Source organism: Drosophila elegans, unplaced genomic scaffold (genome assembly GCF_018152505.1).
Source record: "Drosophila elegans isolate 14027-0461.03 unplaced genomic scaffold, ASM1815250v1 contig_476, whole genome shotgun sequence".
Classification (NCBI taxonomy): domain Eukaryota; kingdom Metazoa; phylum Arthropoda; class Insecta; order Diptera; family Drosophilidae; genus Drosophila; species Drosophila elegans.
Window position 1 is genome coordinate 60,015 of NW_024545863.1, and position 23,222 is coordinate 83,236.

The 23,222-nt window shown below is 42.6% G+C and overlaps 1 protein-coding gene across 6 annotated transcripts; it reads right to left on the reverse strand.

The window, feature by feature from the left end:
- Positions 1-779: 779 nt before the first annotated feature.
- On the reverse strand, positions 780-23,039 carry LOC108148723 (regulator of G-protein signaling loco). Of its 6 annotated transcripts, none has more exons than XM_017275893.2 (5): positions 22,713-23,039; positions 20,494-22,653; positions 3,029-3,823; positions 1,702-2,908; positions 780-1,626 (listed from the first exon to the last, which is right to left on the reverse strand). In XM_017275893.2, the coding sequence occupies exons 2-5, from the start codon at positions 22,639-22,641 to the stop codon at positions 1,019-1,021; spliced, it is 4,758 nt and encodes a 1,585-aa protein (XP_017131382.1). In that variant the 5' UTR covers positions 22,642-22,653; positions 22,713-23,039; the 3' UTR covers positions 780-1,018. The 6 variants fall into 6 exon arrangements, with proteins under 6 accessions (XP_017131382.1, XP_017131384.1, XP_041565672.1 ...); XM_017275895.2 differs by lacking the exons at positions 20,494-22,653; positions 22,713-23,039 and adding exons at positions 11,707-12,742; positions 15,319-15,472; XM_041709738.1 differs by lacking the exons at positions 20,494-22,653; positions 22,713-23,039 and adding exons at positions 11,707-12,742; positions 15,139-15,248.
- Between the last annotated feature and the right edge of the window lie 183 nt (positions 23,040-23,222).

Sequence of the window (23,222 nt, forward strand, 5' to 3'; positions counted from 1 at the left end):
AATATTCCTTAAAACATCTAAATTTCGAATTACATATATTTAAAAAGATTGAAGCAATGATGATTTTAAGCTTAAATAGCGATGGTTCCTATGGCAGCTATATGATATCGTATTCCGATTTTAATAAAACTAAAAGCATTATTCTGAATTATAAAACCATTTCTATGACCAAAGATATTAAAAAAAAAAATCGGATTGTATAGTCGTCCGATTTTTATTAAATTTAAACAGTAAAACTAAAAAATAATAAGCCATTACTCAATGTTGCAGAACTTAAAGAATAAATAAAATACAGTAAAGTTTTCCTTTTTTTCATGTTTTTCCGACATATATACTACCTGCAATAGGAAGGAACTTACGGGAATGTTTCTGAGAGTCTAGAAACGGACAGAATGACAGACGGACATGGCTAGATCAAAAATATATATATACTTTAGAGGGTTGGAAACATCTCCTTCACTGCGTTGCAAACTTCTGACTAAAATGTTAGTACCCTCTGCAAGGGTATAAAAACAGCGAATTCAATGAGTTTTAACTGAAAGTTCCGATCTCCGCCGTTTTTAAGCTTGATCTGCGTTACAAACTGCTGACCAATTTTATAATATATTATAATAATAATATTATTATAAAAATGTAGAATGTATTCACTGTTGTTATTTTAGCTTTAAAATTTCCAGAATAGAAATTACAATTATTTGTTTGCACTTGTAGCGTACACAAAAAACTAAGTACATACAAGGATAAAATCGACAGCCTTCCCAAGTAAGTTACGCATTGAATTATTACATGTTTGTGGTATATATAATATTTATACGAAATGTAGTAGAGCTAAGGCTTAGGGTGGCTAGTTATAAATACAGGCGTTCACTCAGTAGTTAACATACAAAAGTTTGTCATGGGTGGACATGTGGACATTCAACGGGGACCACTAACGATAAACAGTATCAATAAATAGTGCACACATATGTAGATGTATATACAAGCAAGATCAGCGTCAGATCTGGTAAAGCCAATTCAATCACACGAAGCTGCTGCTGGGCTCATCGAGATAGGCACACCGCGAGCCCGCCGCCTCCTCCAGAGACTTTCGTCCCAATTCCAATGGTATTTTGCTGGCAAACGTTGCCACTTTGGCCGCTTCTTTGGTGGGGGATGCCACCAGCACCTGCTGTTTGCTGGGCGAGAACTTGTTGCAATAGTTGGCCGTCGTGGGCTGGGCCACAGCCACAGCTGGAGCCACGCCCCAATTGGACGGCTTGATGGGCAGCACCTTTGGCTTGGGCGGCAACGGAGGCGGCGCCTTGGCAAACTGATCCGTTTGGTCCTGCATCTCGGCGGCCGGCAGCAGCTCAGTCTCTAGCTCCTGGTGGTCCACCTTCATGGGCGACTGCGGTTGGCTGCGTGTGATGGACAGACGTGGCGCCGGCTGGGGAATTTCCGTGGGCGACGGGGATGGCACCTTGCCCACGGGACTCAAACTGGCGCGCACTTTGCGCAGCTTGGACACAGCTGCGCTGAGATTCTCCTTGTTCTTGAGAAAATCGGGCAGATCGAAGTTGATCTCGGTGCCACGCTGATCCTCCAGCCGTGCCAGCTGTGCCCGCTTCAGGCCCTCGAGTAGTTCATCTGGAAGAAGCAAAAGACAGGAGCAAGTTAGTTTGGCATTGCAAGTGACGCAGGAGGCACTGCAAGGTCACCCACCTTGGTGCTCGGCTACTCGCTCCGTCACCTGCAGCTTCACGCCCGCCTTCAGCTTGGCTATGATGGGTTTCTTGGGATCCGCCACCGTCGCCGCCATCGCCACCGTCGCCGCCTCCTCCGATTGCTGACTGCTGGTGGACTTCTTCTTGAGCTTGGGCAACTTGCTGCCCGGAATGTTGCTGCCATGGCTCTGCTGGCGCCGCATGCGCTCGAACAGCGAGGAGGACGACTCGGAGGGCGCCTCGTTCGACTTCATGGAGCAGAGATCGCTGGGTCGGGGCTTCTCCTGCGCCGCATCCACCTTGCTGGCCAAGAGTTCGCTGAACACCTTGTTCGTCAGCTCATCCAGCTGGCCCTGCGGCAGCGGCTTCATTGGTTTGCTTTGCTTCGGCGGCACCGTGGTCATGGTCATGCTGCTGCTGCTGCTGCTACCACTGCCACTGACGCCGCCTACCTGAAAATCCGAATGGCCGTGCAGCAACAGGATGCGCAGCCGCTGGCCATCGGCCATTGTCACGGGCTGATTGAGATCCAGTGGCGCCTGCGTGTCGCGCATGATCACCTGCACCTGCTCCATCTTGTAGTTGTACTTGCTAAGTATGGGCCGGATCACTTCGTGCAGCTGCTTCTTGGGCTTGCTCTTCACCGAGATCACCTTGGGATCGGGCAGGTCCAGCTTGAAGGCCACCCGCCGCTCGATCAGCACCTCCTTGCCGGCCAGCATCTGCGACGGCTGCTGCACATCGATGGACTTGGTGGTGCCCTGGAACACAATGTCGTAGTAGGGATACACCAAATTCCGCTTCTCCAGCAGTCGCTCCACCAGTTCGCCCACCGTTTCGCCTGCCCGCGTCTGCACAATGGTCGTGGCTCCATCGGTGAGTATCACCCGACACAGCGAGCACACGCTCTCCGCACTGGCCCCTTGTCCGCCGCCGCCACTGGTGTTGGTCCCTGTGCCCGCATCGAAGGAGGACAACGACGACCTCGAGCTGTGCAGATCGCTCAGGGAATTCTGGCCGGAGACGAGCTTCAGCGAGGCGCTGGTCAGCAGGGCAGGCGGTGGCAGCGGTGGCGCCGGCATCAGCGTGTGCTGCAGGTCGGCCATTATCTCGCCGCGATCGCGGGACTTACTCCGCGTCTTGCGGTGCCACGGAAGCAGACTCTTGCGCCGCCGATCCTCCGCATTGCTAGCCGATTTTTTCAGCTATAAAAAGGGGGGGGAGAAAGTCCGTTTAGTATGTATTTCCGTTACCAGTTGGGATATTATTTCTTAGAAATATTGTCATTTGTAGACACAAAATGGAAGTATGGATAAAGCACTCACCTTGGAGGAGGCGGCCAAGTGAAAATTCGTCTTGAGCAGCTCGTCCAGATCCATGCCGCTGTAGGGCAGCGGCTGGTGTTTCTGCTCCGCCTCCACGCAGCTCTTGTACAGATCGGAGCGGATGAAGCGCTGGTAGCTGTCGAACTTCATCAGGTTGAAGATCTGCTTCTGAGCGGCGGCAAAGATGTCCGGGGCGGCAGTGGCCAGCTTCTCCGCCGTGAGGCTGCGTGCCTGCGAGTCCACGTTGACGGGATCGCTGCTGCTGTTGGCCAGATGCTTGCCGAAGATCTCGCGTGCCTGGAGCACCCGTTCCGCCTCCGATTCCAGCAGACGGTAGCGTTCGCAGGCGGTCCAAAAGTAGATGTTCTCCGCCGAGAACTCCTTCTTGAGGAACTCGGAGAAGGTCTGCATGCCGGCGGCATCCTGCAGCATCCGCTCGAAGGAGCTACCCCAGCTGCTGGGACAGCCGTGTTCCTGGGCCGCCGCATCCTCTCCAGCCACGGACACTGTGATGGCGGAGGGCGGGGCGGGCGTGGTCAGGATCTTGGGCACCTGCAGCAGGCTCAGCTGCTGCTGACTGCGCGTCGCCTTCAGATCCGAGTCCAGCATCAGTGTCTTGATGTACATGTCGTTGTCGGAGGCGTTCATCGAGGCAGTGCGTCTCACAGGCGAGGATTGTCCCAGCTGCTGCTGCTGCTGCTGCTGTTTGGCCACCTTGTCGGAGCGGGGCGTGCGGAAGGAAGACTGTCCCCAGGCTCGGCGAAAAGGCGAGGCATTGGCGGGCAGAGCGCGGTTCTGGAAGAGTCAACGGAAGATGAGGGATTATAAGCAGGTGTCCCAATTAAAAAAATGTAGGAATAAATAAAGTAGTCTAGTTTTCCATAGATTTTAACTAATTTAAAGTAGACATTTCACAATATTTTTCCAAATAATAAACAGTCTTCGGAAGTTTATTAATCATTTAAAAAAAATATATTAAAAAAAAGTATACAGTTTACTATTCATTTCAAATATAATAATGATTTTAAAATAAAACTGGTTTGACTTTTAAAAAATATATAAATAACTAAATTTTAAAATGGGAAATGAAAATATACATAAATATGAGATAAAAAATTATGCTTTTGTTATACTGCAGATAAAGAAATAAAATAAAGAAAACTATAACCTAAGATTGTTTACCTTCAGTCAAATTTTAATATCTAGCATTATCCAAATCCGACACAGAAAAACCAGAGACTTAAGATATAAAACAGATCAATACTTAAAATAGTTTGACTTAAGGCTTCAAGTTTGAATATTTAAGTAATGGAAGTTTGAATGCGTATGGCATTGACATTTTTTACAAGTACAATTCGGAGATACATAAAAGCTGGGCTTTAACAATGACTAATTGTTCAAAACTTTGTAAAAACCTATGTATTTCTTGTATAGAATTCACAAATACTTTACAAGAATAATTATTAAAACCAAACTGCTTATGCCTTAATATAATGTTATGTTAAGTTGCAAGTGCAAGTAGCCAAAAGAATAGAAACAAGACATCGATTCATGCTCCATTCACAACTACAAATTGCGGGCATCCAGAGGAGATCGTCATTATCATGGTCAGACGGGCACGATAACCTCAAGTCAACTTCAGCTCATAAATTTGTTTGTGTGACGCATGGTCCGGTGGTCCCCCTCCAAAAAAAAAAGAAAACTATGATTCCCAATTGTGTGCTAAGACAATCTGGAGTGTTTCCATGGGAGTTGCTTTAAGTAGAGTTCCCCTATGTATGATGGCGATGGCGATGGCGATGCCATCCCATTCCCTTCTATTTACTGCACTTGCGGCTACGATAATCGCTGCTCAAACAGACGGAGAATCTCCACTCGCTTACTGGTCACATGGTCACATGGTGGTATTTGTGCATTTCCCCGACTTTTCGTTTAACGACAGTTTTTGTGCCGCAGATTAATGAATTCCCGCTTTAAACCCATCATTCTATTCAGATCTCTAGTTTCGCAGAAACCATAACTCACTCCCAGCGATCAGCTCAAAAACACAACAAAAATATATTTGTTTTGTCCGCTTAGCGCGCTGATTGTTATAGATAAAAGAGAAATTTTCAACATTTCCGGTTGGTTTTAGCTTACTCTCTTCATACGAACTTAAAAGGGGAAAAGCTATTTTCATTCATTTTTGTTCATTAATAGAAACCAATTTGTATTGAGCATGGCCGGTTCGTTTATGTAATTTATAAATTGGTTCGACACACGCCACCAATTGAGCGTATTGAGATGAAATGGCATTTATGTCATCAAATGGTATAACTAAACTAATAGTTTAACGAACAAGAAGTACAATTTCATCAGCCTAAGAAATAACTTGTGACGTCTTGTGAAATGCAAAAGGGCAGTACATACACATAGTGAATACACAGCATGATAAAGCCCAAGAGCTCAGTTTTTATCGTTCCATTAAAATATATGGGTCAAAATACAGAAAACACTTAAAAACTACTCAAACTGCACTTGAGTTTGGCTTTGGTTTTTCGTTGGAGAGGGGCCTAAAATTTGTGAAATTCTTCAGGCGGTGCAAACTGGCTGACAAACACTCAACAAAATCAACGAGAGGCGAACATAAATCAACGCTGATTGCCAAACAATAGGAGAAGACTGCGGGGGAGGGAAAGCGGGGGTCCACAGTCGGTAAGTAGGAAGTGAGCAATTTGGCAAAGAAAATAATTAAAATAAATAAACGACGGCTAATTCACAGATTGTCGTCGGCCTCCCCAAAAGCTACAAATGCTGCAAATGCGAAATCGAATGAAAGCAAAGACGCAAAGCCAGAGTGAACCGTGCAAGAATGAGCAACAATTAAGTACAACGACTATGAAATCACACAGCAAAAAACAAAAAACCAATACACCGAAAAAAAAACAGCCGCAATCTCCATTCCGTTCCGTTCACTGGACAGAAAAGGGAATGCGGGTGGAGCATATTGCTCCGCTTCAGTGGACACTGACTTGGACACTTTCCGGTGCCGCCGTGGTGGGTACATTCACATGCACATGCACATTCACATCCACATTCCCATTTACATGGCCACCGCATCTCTTTCTGTCTCCTCATATTAAACTCATCATTGGAGACTGAGAAAAACCAGCCATAATTACAACTTGTCATTCAAAATAATTGTATACCAAAGTACAAAATAGCCCATGGCAGTTAAATTATTTCCATTAAGGGAGTTTTAACTTGGTATTTATCTAGCTCTTAAAATATATTCTGTGCTTCTCAATTGAAGAAGTTAAGTGACAGGACTTTTGTAATAACATACTTTTATAGACAATATCAAGGGGTTTTAAAGTAAGGATTCATTTAATTATTATCTACAGCTAAAGAATTCGCGAAGCCATATTTGTGGGTCAAACACGCCACTTCAAAGAAGTGTGGCAATAGCGCTTTTGGTAAATAATATAAAAACAAAAGTTTTTTCTACACTTCAACAATGTATATCAAAATGTGGTTTTTTAAATTATCGCTGTATTATTTTGAAGATATTTCAGTGCAATGCAACAGATGTTCTCTTGTTGCTTTTTATTGAATATTAAAAAGTCGCCTGATTTGGTGTTATTTTCTTCCCGTGTACTTATAGACTCGGCTTAGCTCTTCGCATGGCTTCATCTCCAACGCTCGCTCTCCAGCCCCAAACGAGTGCCAAGTCATTGAGCTGAGTTTGCATTTCGGGGCGGCGTAGAGCATAAAACAAACAAAGTCCCACGAGTGAATTATCCGCAATGGCTTTCGGCTCGGGTTACCACTCTTTTGGTGCTTGGCCATAATGTAATATAATTTCCCCATATGGACAAGCCGAACCCAAAGCCAAACGATCTGCAACCTGTCGCCTTCTGGGGTGGCACTTAATTAGCAGAGCTGCGGTAATTGGAGTCTGGCGTCTGGAGCCGATGGAACCGCTGGAACCGCAACGGTCTGCTGGACATGATGGAAAATTGAGATCCATCGAAGGGCTTCGGTTTTGGTTATTCTTTGGCGGGGCGTCTACTTTGGCGGTATCATCCGTAATCCAAAGCCCAGACACTTGAGAATATCACGTAGTCCCGTCTGGTATCGGTACTCGTTTTGTACCCACCCGTTTGTCATACTCTCCCCAGTCGATTCAAGCAAATATCACGCATATCTGTTTCTTGGGAAACATATTTCTGGCGATAAGCGGGGCGGGCAAATATGATATCAAACGTGTATGTATGACGAAGAAGGTTTTGGGGGTCCCATCATTCACAGACTCAAATATTTGCCTTTGTCTAGATATTCCCCGAAGTGTGCCAGAAATTCGGAGAATATTTGATAAATCATACCAGCCCTTATATGTGTGTTTCAATGCATGTATTGCTGTACATATACAGCCTCGGTCAAATTAATGGCTCAACCAGATGTTATTAATAAATGGCAAATGGTTTGGGGTCTACGACTTTAAGCAAACATGTGTACGTATTGCAAGGCATTAAAGGAAATGTGTAAGCAATATTGATATTTTTGTAATACTTATAAAAGTCAAAGATCTATTAAAATTAATAAACTTAAATACTATCTCAAGCTATATTATGCTATTTGTACTTTTACCTATAATTATCAAAAGAATAGCAAGTTATTGTTCCCAAAACTGCTTAAGTATAAATATAGGTTCAATAAAAGGAACAAGAAATGCAACTCTTGTGGCAATATATATTTTTTTGACCTCTGTTGTGGGCATGAGTGTGCTGCACACTCCTTCTAGGGGCTACAATGAAAACGAATCTTATCTGGCGAAAGGCCTCCGGACTCAAAATAAAGCGAAAAGTGGGCGAATTGAGGGTGGCTCATGCGACAAGAAGAGAGGAGAAGATAGAGACTCAGTGAAAAAAGAAATGATAAACTAACCATAGGCGTTGTTAAACCCGTGGATCTGGCAGAACAAACCTTCGGATTCTCTGGATTGCTTATATTGGCCGCTTTTTAAGATTTTTTTTTTGTTTTATAGTGGTATTCCAAGTATTCCAAGCCCAGGTGTGCTTTTGTGTGAGTGCGTGGGCAATACAATGGCAGAAAGCGAAAACGTGACGCTTTTGTCAACTGGCTTTGGCTTAACTTTCGCACTGCAATTCGCTACTTCGCGCCGCACTTTTCACTTCACTCTTTGGACTTTATGTAATTGCTTTATTTCACTTGGAAGTACTTGTATCTTTGGGAAAATGGAAACCGCACCGAGAGCCGCGAACCCGTCGATTCAAACGCAAAAGTATCTGTGAAGTTGTCGAGGTTTAGCTAACAGCAATGTTCAGATTCGAGATTCTACTAACAGAGATGTTAAGCAATGAGAGAGCGGAGTGAGAGCAAGAGGGGATATTTTTTTAAACATCGATCGTTGGTGTAATTTTCTCTTTTGATAGCCATTTAACAATGTTATTGAAATACTGTTTAAAAAAGTTTTTTATACAAATAAAATTTGGGGATGTGAACATACAAGAGAATAAGATAGCAAGTGCGAGCGAGAGATCGATCTTGGGGCCAACAGCTGTTGTTATATTTCATTTAACAGCCACAAATTGGCGCTCTCTTCCAGCTGTTAAGTCTCCCAATTTCGAAATTCGAACTCGACTGTGAGTTGCTTACTCATTTGCAATGGGAATGAGAATGTCTTTTTTGTTGTTTTTTTTTTTTTGGTGGCTGCTTTGTACAATGCTCTTTGTTGTTATTATTGTTATTGCTTTTGCCTATTTGCTGACACCGGCTGCTGGAAATTGCTTTTGTTGTTTGCTTTGCTGCTTATGAATGAACTGCGCACACAGATACAAGTTTGCACAGCTTGTGCGGGTGTGTTCGTTCTTTATGTCTCTCTCTCTCATTTCCTCTCCCAAAGTGACGCATTTTTTATGTGCCTTAAAAAAATTTGTGTTTTTTTTTGCCTTTTTGCCCAATTAATTAAGTTGTTGACGCATTTTGGCCATTTTTCACACAACAACAAAAAGTCTTGTTTGCCCATTTAAGTAGGCAATGGAGTTGGCCTAATGAGTACATATGTATGTATGATTGCAAAAAACATGCCGCCGAGTAAATAAATTGCACTAAAAATAGCCAAAACTCGCTGGCAAATAAATTAAGCGCTCCCCCTTTCCAGTAATGTAAACAAAGAGAGCCCCAGACAATTGGAATAATTAAAATGCCAAGCAGAGGCAACTGGAATGCGGGCGGCTACTGCTTTTGTTGTTGCGCATTTGGTTGATAAATTAAGCCATTTGCAGATATACAAAAGTAAAAATAGAAGAAGAAGGGTGGAGCATGGGAAGATGGAAAACCGAAAGGAACGCGTGGAAATACCCCCATCTGCGTCCAATTTCCAGATCATGTGAGCAATGGAAAACTATTATTTTTCCCATTTCGCCGCATGTGCGTTTTTTTGTCTATAATTCACAGTTATTTATGATTTGTTTAGCTAATCGCTTTGGGCAAAAAAAGAAAGGGAACGATAATTTTCCACATTTTACGCACTTTGCTCTGGTTTCCATCTACGGTTTGTGCGTGAATGAAACAATTGCCACAAATTCCATCTGTTGTTCCGTTCCCAAATCCACGAAAAGCAACAACAACGGCCGTTTAGCATTTGTGAATTACAGTGAATCTTCAGATACATTTTCAAAAAGCTATACAGATACAAATGTAGTTACATAAACCGTTGTATCTTTCTACCTAAAAAAATATGCGTTTCTGTTTTTTTTTTTTTTTTATAAAATTGAAATAATATTTTTATTTAGAAAGTAAACTAAACAAAATTAAAAAAATTTATTTTTTTTGTTATGTTGAATTAACCTAGTCATTTAAAAAAAAAAGTTAATCTTAAATGTCTTTTAATGAATTTCTGTTCATATGATTAAAATTTTCAGTTACAAAAGTTTGCCTGTATCGTTTTTTGAACAATTGCGCACATTAAATTAAATATCCGGCATGCTGTTTGCTTTCATTGCTTCTTTTTCGTTAATTTTATGGAAGATAATGCGGGTCATATGCGTTCTGAATACTCCAAGCGGAAGATATACGTATTATTATACAGGAATCGTACGGAAATGTGCTTGGAATTTTTACATTTAACGACTTTTATACGGCCCAATGTGTGGGCAATTCAGAGAGAATATTTACTTAATTTCTTTATTGATCAATGGAAATGGTAAATATCAGCGTGGGCCATTTCCCCACTTGGCAACCGGCGAGTTAAAGTGATGACCACTGGCTCTTCAATGGGGCTCATTGAAAAGTGAAATGCGGCACGCGCCGCCCATGCAAATGTGATAATTAGAAAGTCATTATGGCTGGTTAGTTTTGTCCCGATTTGGAATTAGATGGGGACATCGTCACTGCGAAGTGACACATTGCATACATATGGGTAAATGTCTTATTTAACCAGAGAAATGTAAGTATGATAACGCAAATCTACTGATGAATCACAAGGTACTTCCGAAAAGAGTATGCTGCTTTTGCGGAGGTTTTGTTTGAGAAATAAATTAAAAGATTTATATAACTTTAAAGTTTTTTTTTAACAAAAATATCATTATGTTCTAAAGTTTTTACAAAATTATTTATCCACTTGAAATCTTTATTATATGGTAAATGATTTTCCTCAATTTCAGCCCTAGCCCTGAGCAGAAGCGAACGATGATCGATTTGTGGCATAACAAACAAAGATATTTTATTGGCCAATAAACTACAGATAAATGGCGTAATCCATTTTGGCGCACATCTAGGATGCATCGCAGGGTAAACACCATCAAACGCAAACAGTTCAAAGATCACTCGGGGATCACTCTGGGGCATTCGCTGGAAGCCAGGTGCCGCCATACGGACAACCATCAGCGGATTGGATTGTACGTACTGGATACTAACGTATTAATGGCAATTGATTGACGACGACTCGGGCGTAAATAAACAGCTTCCAGTGAAAAATTATGAAGAGTTTGGCTTGGCGTAAACAAATTTCGGAACTAAACGGATCGGAACGGAAAAGAGTAAAAGGAATCGAGGCGAAATCACAATGGCGCCAGCTGGGGCCATACACTCAACAAATTTACAATAGGATTTTAGAAATCATTTACCTAAAGGGCTAACAAAATAGAAAACAAATGTTTTAAAATAATATCACAAAAGTAAAATCTGAACTAGTAAAAAAAAAAATATTGTGTTAAAAAAAACAACTTTCCTAAATTTAAATTCAAAAATTATATAATTTTATAAAAGTTTAGAAAAATGCATTAGTTTGGACATTTTAGAGTATGTTTTTATTTCAAATTCTTATAATTTTTAAGCTTAACTTATTTAAGTTCTAAACCAAAATACATATTAAAAATCGTCTTTCTTTTTAGTTACGTCTTAAAATAGAGTATGATATATGAAAATATTAGGAAACTACTTTTATTATGTATTTTAAGATGTAATTTAGGAAATTAAAATTGGTTTTTATCTTTGTGAAGTAATCTAGTCTTGTTGTTCGCCCTTTAGGTAATATAATTTCCAATACATTTATAAACTGTTAAAATTTTCAAACGATTTTTCCCAGTACACATATTTAGCTCCGTAATTTTGTTGAGTGTATGCCCGGCCGATTAATTCCCCTGGGCTGTGAATGGAATCTAGAAGTGACTCACGCGCATGACGTTGGTGGTGTCGCGAAGTGGCGGCTGCTTGCTGAAGTCCATCTGCTGCACTGCATCCGGATCGCTGAGGGAGCGCCGCAGCGTGGTCACCGAAGCTCTTTTCGAGTGGAAGGAGCCGCGCAGGAAGCGGGCAAATTCGCAGGCGGCATTTCGGCCCGCTCGACAAACCGCCCGTGGCGGCGTTACCTTGAAGCTGGGCAGGAGTGGGGCGTGCATCTCAAAGGAGGAGTCGGGCGAGAGATTGCGGCTATTGGAGCTGCCGCCCGATTGGGAGGTCAGATTGGAGCTGGCCGAGCTGATGCCGTCGTCGTGCTCCTCCTCCTCTTCCTCCTCATCCTCGTTATCATTCTCGTCCTCAGAGTTGGTGGGGATTTGCAATGGCTGGCAGCCCAAATGCTGGTCCTGCTGATCCCTGCTGGTCACTCGGATGAGCACTGGGGAATCCGCTCGAATGGCGGACTCCTGCTCCGGTTCACTCAATTTCCGGCTGCCACTTCGCCGCTTGGTGGCCGAACTGAAGAACTGGAGTACGCGGGAGGCACTGCGGCAACTGCGTCGCTCTGCCTGGACACGTGAAATGGCCATGGGTGGTGGCATCAGGTCCTCCGCTTCTGCACATCTCCTTGGCGGCTGCTGCTGCTGCGGTTCCTCCTCCTGTGGCACATTTATTTGCGGAGAGGCACTGCGTCTCCCACTGGCACTCTGATAGAACTGCCTGGCCTTGCGGCATATATACGGGGAGCTAATCTTGGACTTGGCCTTCGGCGTGCTGGCCACCTGCCGCTCCTCGAAGTCGCGCACAAAGCGGGTCAACTGCTCGCGATCCAGTTCCGTGAGACATCGATGGCGCACATGCTTGGGCGTGGAGGATCCCGGATGGATCCGCTTGATCTCGAAGCTGCTGTCGAAGGTGCCGGAGTCATTTAGCTGGCTCAGCGACTGCACAAAGCGCTCCACCATGCTGGCAATGCTTTCTTGGTTCTTGGCAATGGGTATTCTGGAGCCACTGTTCATGACGCGCACTTGCCTAAATGGGTTTAATTTAAGTTGATTATTATTAGCAGCACTTTGATAGCTCCTCAGCACTGAGCAATTAAAACGCAAAGTTTTTGGGGGCGGGTGGAGCTTAAACTCCCTAATTGTTTTTGGCCACGTTCACGCTGTTCGACTGTTCGCGTACGACTGAATTTCCCCAAGCAAATGGCCCGCCAAAGGTAAACTTTTCACGCAAGTGGGGGAAAAGCTATGCAAATTCGAGAACGTATCTCTCTGGGACGCCTGCGCCCCAGACTTTGACTTCTTCCAACTTTGAGTAAGCACTTTTTTATGGGCTCTCCAACGTGTTTATGCTTTCTTCGAACGTGCGATTCGCATGTGGAATAACTAAAGTCTGACGGAAATTGTCGCTTGTCGATGTCTCTGTCTGTGGAGCCCATGATGATGCGTCACCTAATGTGGCCCATAAGGAGATGCCAGCAATCGAAATGCGTTTATATATGAACAAATCGAACAATCCAAACAAAAGATGTTTAAATTATGTTTATGTCTTAAACATATAGAACAAAACTAATGGGGGGGCACCCATAAAAAGAGCTCTTTACTCGCTTCCTCCTATCTGGCGTATGGCATATGGCATCTGGCATTACCCGCACTAAAGTCAACAACCAAAACCTTCTTATCAATATTTGGGTATCAAAAATAGCTTCGAAATTCCCGTGTAAACAGCACAAAGAAAAGTGTGACTGCGCAATATGAGCCAAGAACTTAATAGCTCTGACCCAAATGAAGAAAATATATGTATCAGCTTAAGACACACGAGAATCGTGACCACGACCACTCATGGCTGTCCCATCGTTTGAGGTTCTTAAGGGCAACTTGGATTTGAGGTCTAGAAGTGAGACCAGTCAGGAAGAATTGCATATTGACAGCCAACACTCATGTCACAATGAATAAAATTTTCTTAGAATTTTCCTTAAAAATATTGAATCAATGTGGTAAGTTGTAATACTTCATGCTAACATTAAGTACAGAATTCTTTGGTATATGACAATATCGCACAAGTATTACACAATACATATATAGTATTACGTCTTGATTTACCCTGAGTTAAGTTCTTGGTCAATTAATGTTTCCTACAATTAATGATTATTACATCTTATCTCTTGATGGTTTTATACTTTAAACGCTCGCTTACGTAATGAATTCTTCAGCATATGAAGTCAACATCCTTAAAAAATTACTGAAATATTAATATTGCAACTTTATTCTCATGAATAAGTTTAAATCTTGATTGCGGAAAGAATAAATGTTGTTATTTTTCTTGATTATTAAAAAAAAAAAGTGACACATGTGACTAACTCAAATCGATTGGATTCAGTAAGCTTCAATGACGACAATAGATCAAAGTGATTTTTCCTATTGCGTCTCGTTGTTTTCTCCACAAAGTGTGACATCATTAAGAGAGAGAATTGATCGAATGCTTCGAGATGAGAATACTTTCCCTAGTAAAGTGATTAAAATCGGTCGTCTTTTGGCGAAATTCGGGGAAATTCCACAGGAATCACGGCCCAGTGTGTAATAAATCTGATGAGCTGTCTGGGGCTATTCCGTTGAATAGGTCAGAATCGGAATATCGGCCCCCATTCGACTATTTTTGGCATTTAAGTGGAAGCAACAAGGCAACAGCGATTTGTTTGATTTTTCACTCTTTCGACTTTAAGTGGAATCCTTTTTGGCGTGAATTACGGGGTTCGTTTACACCAATGTTGTTGTTTCAATGGGGAATTCGCAGGGAGCAGTCGAGCGAGCGGCAGGCGATTAATTCTGACTAAAACTTTGCGTTTTTATTGCACACAACAGTTGGTATTTGGTATTTGCTGGATAATAAAACATTTTTTTTTATAAAATTCTTAAAGTGTTCGGGGAAAAGTTTATAAAAACATTCACGCACACCCACACTCGCTACTAATCAATTATCACAAAAAATTGTCTTGCAGGAAATACCGCAAAATCATATTTTCTGGTATTTTAAGTCGCTAGCGTTTTGCGTGCGTTTCGTGGGCGTTTTTTTGGGGTTTACGCGGTTTTTAGCTATGACGTCGATTGGAGATTTCTTTTTTTTTTTGTTTTTTGATTATTTGCCATATCAAGGCAATGAAACGGAATGTTTTCAATGTGGCGATTGTGATTGTGTGCGATGGAATTTGCACAGTTTATGAACAGAAGAAAACATTTCCATGCTCTTTTTTTTTTTTGTTTCCTTTAATTTGTATATTATTTAGCACACATTCTATTTTTGGGGCCAAAAACACCGAAAAACAGGCCACAAAAGTTCAATTGACTAGGTGTTTTTATTTATGCAGGCAATATTTGATGCGAGTGCGAGATTTTTTGTTGCGGGCGTTGATGGATTTTTTAACGTACACTTTGGGTTGTTTGCGTCCAAGGTATTAGTTCATTTAAATAATTTAATAGCTGTTTAAAGGGATTTTGACCTAGTTAAACAGATCAATAGTTTAATTCTTTATAAGAGCTCAATGTCTTTTTTACTGTTACTGTTTAAACTTGAGTTTTGATTTTTTAATAATTGGGTTTTAAACGTACACTATGGAATTCTGGCTTCCAGTTTATTGGCCCAGTTAGTTAGGTAACTTTAAACTAATAAGGTAGTTTTTCAAAACGATTTTCTTTTTCAGGGTAAAGTAAGGCAAACAAATAGGTTGTGATCGAATGAACTGCGCTCGATGACTGACTCAGAGTTTGTGAGCGACGTTCGGCGTTTAGGTCGCTGTTAACCTGGCTCAAATGGAAAGCAACAACACATCGCCCATGGCAATGAGCAGCTGAGACAGCAACAACGCAGCTGTTTGGGCAACGCAAAGGGTGCGAGTGAGAGGAAAAGAGCGCGTGCGCGCGTTTTTGATCGCGGGGCGGTTTACATGCGGTTTCGGCCGCTTTCGCTGTTCTAGCTCTTTGTTGTTGCAGTTGTCGCAGTTGTTGCCGGTCGGTTAGTCACTAAAACCTGAACCTATGAACATAACGACCAAACGTCGGGGTGGAAAATGAACAGCAGAGTCAGGTGTTTTCCAGCCACTTGCTCAATGCATTAATTCGAAACTGCAGCCAATTTAATAACGATTTTATACCCTGCCATGCGCACAGCGAATGGACTTGATAAACCAATCTTTAGGATAGGTTATATATTTAATCATTAAAATTAATTGGAATATTTTAAAGGTCTTATAACATGTAACAATCATGGCAAATAAAATGCGTCAGACCATGCTGAAAATACATATATTCTTAAACTTTTAATCGATACAAAAAAGTTAGTAGGGCTCTAATGATTATAATTAAATGTGTACGACGTCATAAAATACGCAGGAAAGTGCCTCGATAAACAGATGAAGAAATATTCCCCTTCGACTGGAAATTATAGAATAATTTTACAAATTATCTTTATTATTATTCCTAAATATTAAATCGTTTTATCTTATGTTTTTAGGCAGTTAAAAAAATACACAAAAAGCATTTGCATTAGATTTGGATAATTATGGCAATTTGAGTAAAATACACTTAACTTAAACGACGGAAAATTTTATTTTAAAAGGCAACAAAAATTGGCTTAAAATATCTACACGATTGCACATATGTAAGCTTTTACGAAAAAATAAAAGCAAGACATTAAATTACAATCCCATAAGTATTTTTCCATTATTACCTTTCAATAATTTAATATAATAATTAAATAAATAAATATTTCACGATTGACTTGCAAATCGAAATCATTTATGATTCGCATTTATTTTTTTACAGAGAATTAATGCTTGGAACAAAACTGCTGTGACAAAAGTATTCCTCTTTAAATGGAATTATTTCAGATTCAGAGTAATATGAATTTTAAAAGTCAACATTGTGATTTTATGTTTGTAGTTGCAAAGAGGCAATACCTTCTTTAAAAACTTTTTAAACAAGTAAGCAAAGCTTTTTGAGTTCCCCATGTGATTTCGACTTAAAATAGTTTGAATTAAATGGCATAACACCTTCGTAGTGTAACATTCGATCGCCTAGGGCTCTTTTTGCTTGGGTTTTTTTAGACAACTGCTTTGGGTCATATCAATTGGTTACGTGCCTGGAGCGGCAAGGTGTTTATTATTATTAGCAGCATTTCATTTCAGCATTTCTGACGCACTTCGGACAGCCCCATTCAATGATCGCTCTTATTTTCACTGATATTAAAATATGTCAGCACAAAAACAATTGTTCGGCCGGCTAAATATAATAGCATTTTAAAAATAAACATTCTGTTTGTCATTTGTCATTTGCCATTCGTGTTTGGCCTTTGGCATTTTGGGCTGAGTGCCAGTCGTCATACTGATAAGCCAAGCCAAACAGCAACTTTTTAGACAATAATTACCAACGAAAATTACGTATCTAATAGATACATTTGCCAACTAGTTTGGAGGTTTTTCCATTCCCACAGCGTCAGCTGGTAAATACGTTATGAGTTCTTTGGCCATGGTAATAGGAGTCGCATTCAGAGGCCGATTCGTGGCTAACCGTTGCACAAAACTTAAATTACCCAAAGAAAACGTACAAAAATCAACCTGCTAAGTCTGGAGTTTTGATCGCATTCATTTCCCATGACGAAGGAAGCTAAGCAACGTTCATTTGGCAGGCAACCCCTGCTGCATTTTTATACCTTTCTATTCCCCATAGCACGAGGGTTGTTTTCTTTTGCACCTGTGACGGCATGTGCCACTCCACCTTTGGCAAGGGAAAATCAAGCGGAGGTTACCGCCAAAATGCCGTCAGACCAGAGTCAACCTGTTGGAACACCCGGCCAACTAGGTCCCCGATTGCGTGTTTAAACAGGCTAAAAATAAGTCAACTCACAAATGTGATATGGGGTCGAAGGTGCACTTGACATGTTTACTCATTAGTCCCCAGCTGTTTATCTTTTTTTGAAATCTTTAAAACAGAGCAAACAAGCTTAGGAAATACTTGTTTAGTTTAGTTTTAGTAAGTTTACTAAAGTGAACTGCTAATAAACACCAGGAGTTGATCAGTTAAAGAATTGATTGATCGTATCTGATATGTCAACGCTTATTAATAAATTGTATTTGGTTTTAAATATGCTTTTAAGAATAATAATTATCATTACATAGAGCTGCAGAAAGTATATACATATACAAATGCAAAGAAGACGAATTCAAATACATAATTTCATAAAACTGAAAAACAAATATTGAATAAAAAACTTAAAACATATTTTGAATGCATATTCACAAATAATTATCAAGGAATGAAAAGGAAAAACCCACTTTGCCATCCGGTTTCAATATATCAAGTTATGAGTCAAAAAAGAAGATTTTTGGGTTACCCTCCCTTCATACTCAACAATAGATCAAGGTCACCCTGCTCTATCTGCAACTGATCACAAGCCGTCAAGCACATAAAAATGGGTAATACAATTAACACTTTGCCAGGTGTCGCAGATCGGTAAACAAAGAAAACACTGTGTGTTGATAACGACCATGAGAAAAGAAATAGAGCGTTCTATCAAAGGTGCAAGAACGTGCTGAAATAAGCAAACAAACTTAAGCCCCAAACAGAGATTACTTATTTCAAACACCAAATAGTGAAGACCATGTTGCTTTAGTCATTTTTGTAGAGCGTGGGATAAGGAGCGTCGTTGTGATAAAAGGGTGAATCGAATCGGACAGAAGTCAGCTAAGCATAAAACTAAGCAAATATTGTACTGGAAATGGACACAAAATGTGAGTAATATAAATTAATCTAAACTTCTCCCAAACTACAGTTGACTTGTGCATAATTACTGCTGGATTTCCCAAACGTTTGACACAAGTTTGTTTTAGGGGGAGTCATCGATCAAGTGGCAACCGATAAGTGTGAGATATATCCACATGTTTTTTCGACTTACCTCATTCTCCTCGGAGTACAGGCCACAAACGAGTTCTCGAAATGACATTTTTGCATTGAGATGCCTTTTGTTTGGCTCTGTAAAACAATTGAACTTGCAATACGCTTTCTTGTTTTATCGTAATGAGAATTTATTTATATTTATTTCAGTCACAAACCGCTGACAACGCGGGGCTCCTTGAACTCGTGCTTGAACTTTTTATGGAGCAACTTTTCGCGACGGTAATTTTGTTTATTTTTAATATGCACACTTATGAAACAAAACAAATAATCGAAAATAAAGCGTCGAAAGTGAAACCAGCACTGCCGCCAATGGGCGACCAAATCGCACAACAAATCGTATAGAAAATCGCGTGTTGTCAAATCGAAAATCAAACTAAATTACGAATACCGAATAGCGAATAACGAATAACGAATAACCGTCGGAAATTGGGGGGAGTGAAAAGGTCAGCCGTCGACGTCGACGCCATTAATTGCTTTAGATTGAATTAAGCCCGAGTTGGAGGAATCTGGCCGGGGGCGTCGACGCAGCTGCTCGGGCGCAGCAATAGCAATGCCGATCCCGCTCCCGCTCGTTTTTCAGTCGTGACCTACGCCTTATGACGTCATTGGATCGGAGCACTTTATTTTTAGCCGACGATTTCCGCCCCTTATCACCCGTGACGCGGTTAGTTCCCCAGATACCGATAATAGTGATCCCCAAGCTACAATGTACGGCCATAAATTGCAACTAAGTTTGCGAATTCGAAATTGAATAGCGGAACTGTGTGGCCACCTAGCGCCAAAGCACCTCTGTGACTACTAAACTCCGGGCGCAATGACAAAGGAATCACCAGAACCACAACCAGAACCAGAGAGTTCGGGCCCCTTATCTGGGTGGCCAAAAAGAGTGGAGAGTGTGGAGTGTGGAGCGATAAGCTCCGAGAACGCAGGTAACTTGGAGCGGCGTCCAGGCAAACAGATTTTTGCCCGCGAACAGGAGCGGTTCAGCCATAAATGAGGGTTCTAAACGTTGGGTGCAAACATTTGGGAAAGCTAAAAAAAGGGTTAACCCGTCTTCTCGATACTATCAATCTAACGGTCTTTACATAAATTCCTGAATTTCGATGGAGAATAGACTGTTTGGTTCTTAAGATACTTAAAGTCATGAAATTAAAGATTTGCTAGGATCAAAGTTGTACCCATGACTAAATTGTAATTCAAAGGGATTAAGTAATCCGATTTAAGGATTATTAATGATAATTAAACAAATCATTATGTACAGTCCCTGGATAAGACATATTGTTTCTAAGGATGCTTTTAATTCAGAGCATAAAATAAAGCATTATATAGGATCTGAGTTGTCTTTATGACTGAATTGTAATCTTCTTAACTAAATTAAATAATCATCATTAAAGGGTACAAAATCAATTTAATTTTAAATTTTAAAAACGTGGACAACCACAATTTCTTAGAAAAAAATTTAAAAAATACCTTGGACTATTGCTATTTAATAAATCACCAAACTCTGCAGAAATAATGCTTGGATCGCATTAATAGTTATACATTTGTTTACACCCAAGACTTGTATTTAAGTAAATATGTTATAGTCGAATTTTGTAAGATAATAAACATATGTATTTTTTCACCTAAGACTTGTATTTAAGTAAATATGTTATATTCGAATTTTGTAAGTTAATATACAACATGTGTATACAATATATGTTTTCGTAATAAGTTTTTAGATTAAAAGAGAACTTTGGTGACGAAAGTTGTGTCCAAGTTATATTTTATGTTGTATATCAAAAGACTAACTTATATGTAAACCCTAAGAAAGTAAAACAAAATGGCACTCACCCCCAGATCCGGTTCGCTGTTCGTAGCTTCTAAAAGGCAATGTGAGGATGAAGAGGCCGACAGACTGGTTCGATGATCCTTGTGGGACTTATGTAGATTCTGCAGGCTGGCCCAGGTGTCCATGGGCTGGTCGATGCATGCCCCACTGACCGAAGAAGACTGAACGCTGTCGATGGCCTCGAATCCCAGCGAGTGTCGCGAACCAGGTTGGCCAAACACCTGGGCACTCAGCTTGTGCGGCGTTGTGGGCGTATCCAGAGCCAACGATCTGCGCATCTTGCGGGGCACACACGATGGATGGGCAAAGGTGTGCGTTTCATCCAGCGACGGAGCAGCCGAGTGCAACGATATGTCGTCCATGGAGGCCACTGCGCCGAAAGCTCGTGGCGAGTCGTCCACAAAGAGATTCAGAACATCATCACAGGAGCGGGTGGAAGTGAGATTGGTGGCAGGACTCTTGATCAGATTGAAGCTGGCCAAAAGATTGGGTCGCCGCAGCGAAGAGCTCTCTGACGGCGATTTAAGTAGAGCAGCATGATCGGGCATGGCCCGCACAGTCAGTCGGTTGTCCGGAATTCCCACGATGCCCAGTGGACGCGCCGGAGCCGGATAATTCGGTGGTCCTGCATGGGCAGCTCCTTGTCCTGCTCCTCCACCGAGAAAATCCACCACTAGAATGCGATCGGAAATATTCGTGCAATCGTTATTGAAGCCAATACCAGAATCGGAATTCGAGGTGGTGGTGGAGATCTCGCTGTGGTTCGATGGCTGCGGCGAGTGGGCAGCCGCTCCTCCAGCGCCTGCTCCTCCTGCATCGTAGTCCACCTGATGACTCCTGCTAGCAGGCGGCAGGATACGCATGGTGTACATGCTGCGCACCAGATTCACCACATACTCCGAGTTGTTGGGAAACTCCAGGCACAAGTTAGAGATGGGATCCCTGGTGCACTGCAGCCGGAACTCGTGGGCCCGCTGCAAATGCTGGGCGTGCTCAATCAGCTTGGTGTCGATCACGAACACATGGCAGCTGTGCGAGATGCTAATGTGGCCGGCGGCAGCAGCGCTCGGCGGCTCGTACTCCTCCTCGATCTGGGTGTTGTGCACGGCGCTGGTGACTAGGCCAAAGAAGCGATTCTCGCTCTCCGACGACGAGCTCACGTAGTTCAACCTCGCGGAGGAGTAGGTGGCCAGCACTCCGCCGCCGGAGCTCTGCAGGCTCAGGCTATCCGGTGTAATGCACATCAGCACAATGGTGGGCTGTCGCTTCTCCTGGCGCAGTTTGCGGATGCATGACCTCACGGTCTGCAACTTGGAGCTGTGGGAAATCTGCTTGGGCATCTCAATGGTGCCCAGATAGCCCACAATAACGCGATACTCCAGGGCAGCACTGCCCACGGCCCGTACCATGGCACTGACATTGGCCACATCGGCGGCTGCTTTGGACGGATTGCCGGCTGCCAGCGGGGCATCCTCCAGGACGGGTCGTAGTGTCAGGTGTTCGGCGGCGGGGGAGGCCTTGGAACTCTGTGGGGATTCGACTGCCTCCACTGGCAGGGGCAGCTTCTTTTGCGGCGAGTTACGCAGCCGGTGGAGCTTGGCCTTGTGGTGCAGAAACCTGGGCTTGTGCCTCAAACTGGCGGCCAGCAGTTGACCCCTCAACGTGGCATGGGCATTCTCCTCATCCGAGCTGTCCGAGTAGTAGTTCTCGGCGATCTGCATGCGTATGCTGCCAAAGGAGTTGCCTATCAGCTGGACCACGGTTTCGTGTGGCAACTTGGAGACATTCAGTCCGTTGACGGAGATGAGGAAGTCCCCGGAACGCAGGCCCGCTTGCTCGGCGGGTGAACTGCTGATGATGCAGGACAGCCGGCAGGGTTGCTGCCCCGATATGGTGAAACCAAAGCCATTGTAACCGCGACGCACCTCCACGGTACGGATGCCATTGTAGTTGTAATTGGGTCGCTTCTTGCGACGTCGCTGGTGCTGTTGTTGCTGGGCATTGGATCCGGACGGAGTGGTGGTGGTGGCAGGTCCAGCGGCCACAGCTGGTGGTGGTGCCTCCTCCGCTGTTCCAGCTGCTCCTCCTGCACCCGCTGCCGTGGAGCCACTTGCTCCTGTTATGGGCAACGGCGGATGATGATGGTGCATGGCAATCAATCACTGGGTATGGGAAAATGAATAATAACTGGAAACCATAATCCCATCTTGGACATACGCACCTTTCTCATGGATGGAAGCTGCTGCAACCTGGATTTCTGGAAATGGAATGCGGTTTTTGTTGCTGCCCCTTTTCCAATGATTCGCCCCCTCTCGCTCGCACCTATGCCTATACTCGTCGTCTATGCCACTATGTAATCAATGGCACACACACACGCGCACAAATGGCCAGGCGTATTTTGTTGCACCTTTCTAGGCCTCTATTTATTTATTTGCTGACACTTTATTGAGGGCAAGCCCATTATCACACTGTTAATAATTTTGTTTGGGCTTTGTTAGGCTTAGTTTTAGCCATTTGAACGGTTTTATTCGGTAATTATAAAATGTCTACAATGCGCAAGCGTAACTATGAGTGCGGGTGCGGTGTGACCAGTGGTGGAACGCAAAGAAATAACAGAGTTCGGTGTCGAATCTCAGGATGGTCACACTATTTAGCTTTAAAATATTTCTTTCGTGTTTTTAAATAAATTCTAAAAAATAATAATACTCCTATTTGCCCACAAAAATAACTA

Coding starts and splice junctions, on each gene's coding strand:
- LOC108148723 (XM_017275893.2), bottom strand. CDS start 22,641: ATGCACCATCATCATCCGCCGTTGCCCATAACAGGAGCAAGTGGCTCC. Junction 3,824..20,493: donor ACAGCGAACCGGATCTGGGG/GTGAGTGCCATT, acceptor TGACTCTTCCAG/AACCGCGCTCTGCCCGCCAA. Junction 2,909..3,028: donor ACTTGGCCGCCTCCTCCAAG/GTGAGTGCTTTA, acceptor CCCTTTTTATAG/CTGAAAAAATCGGCTAGCAA.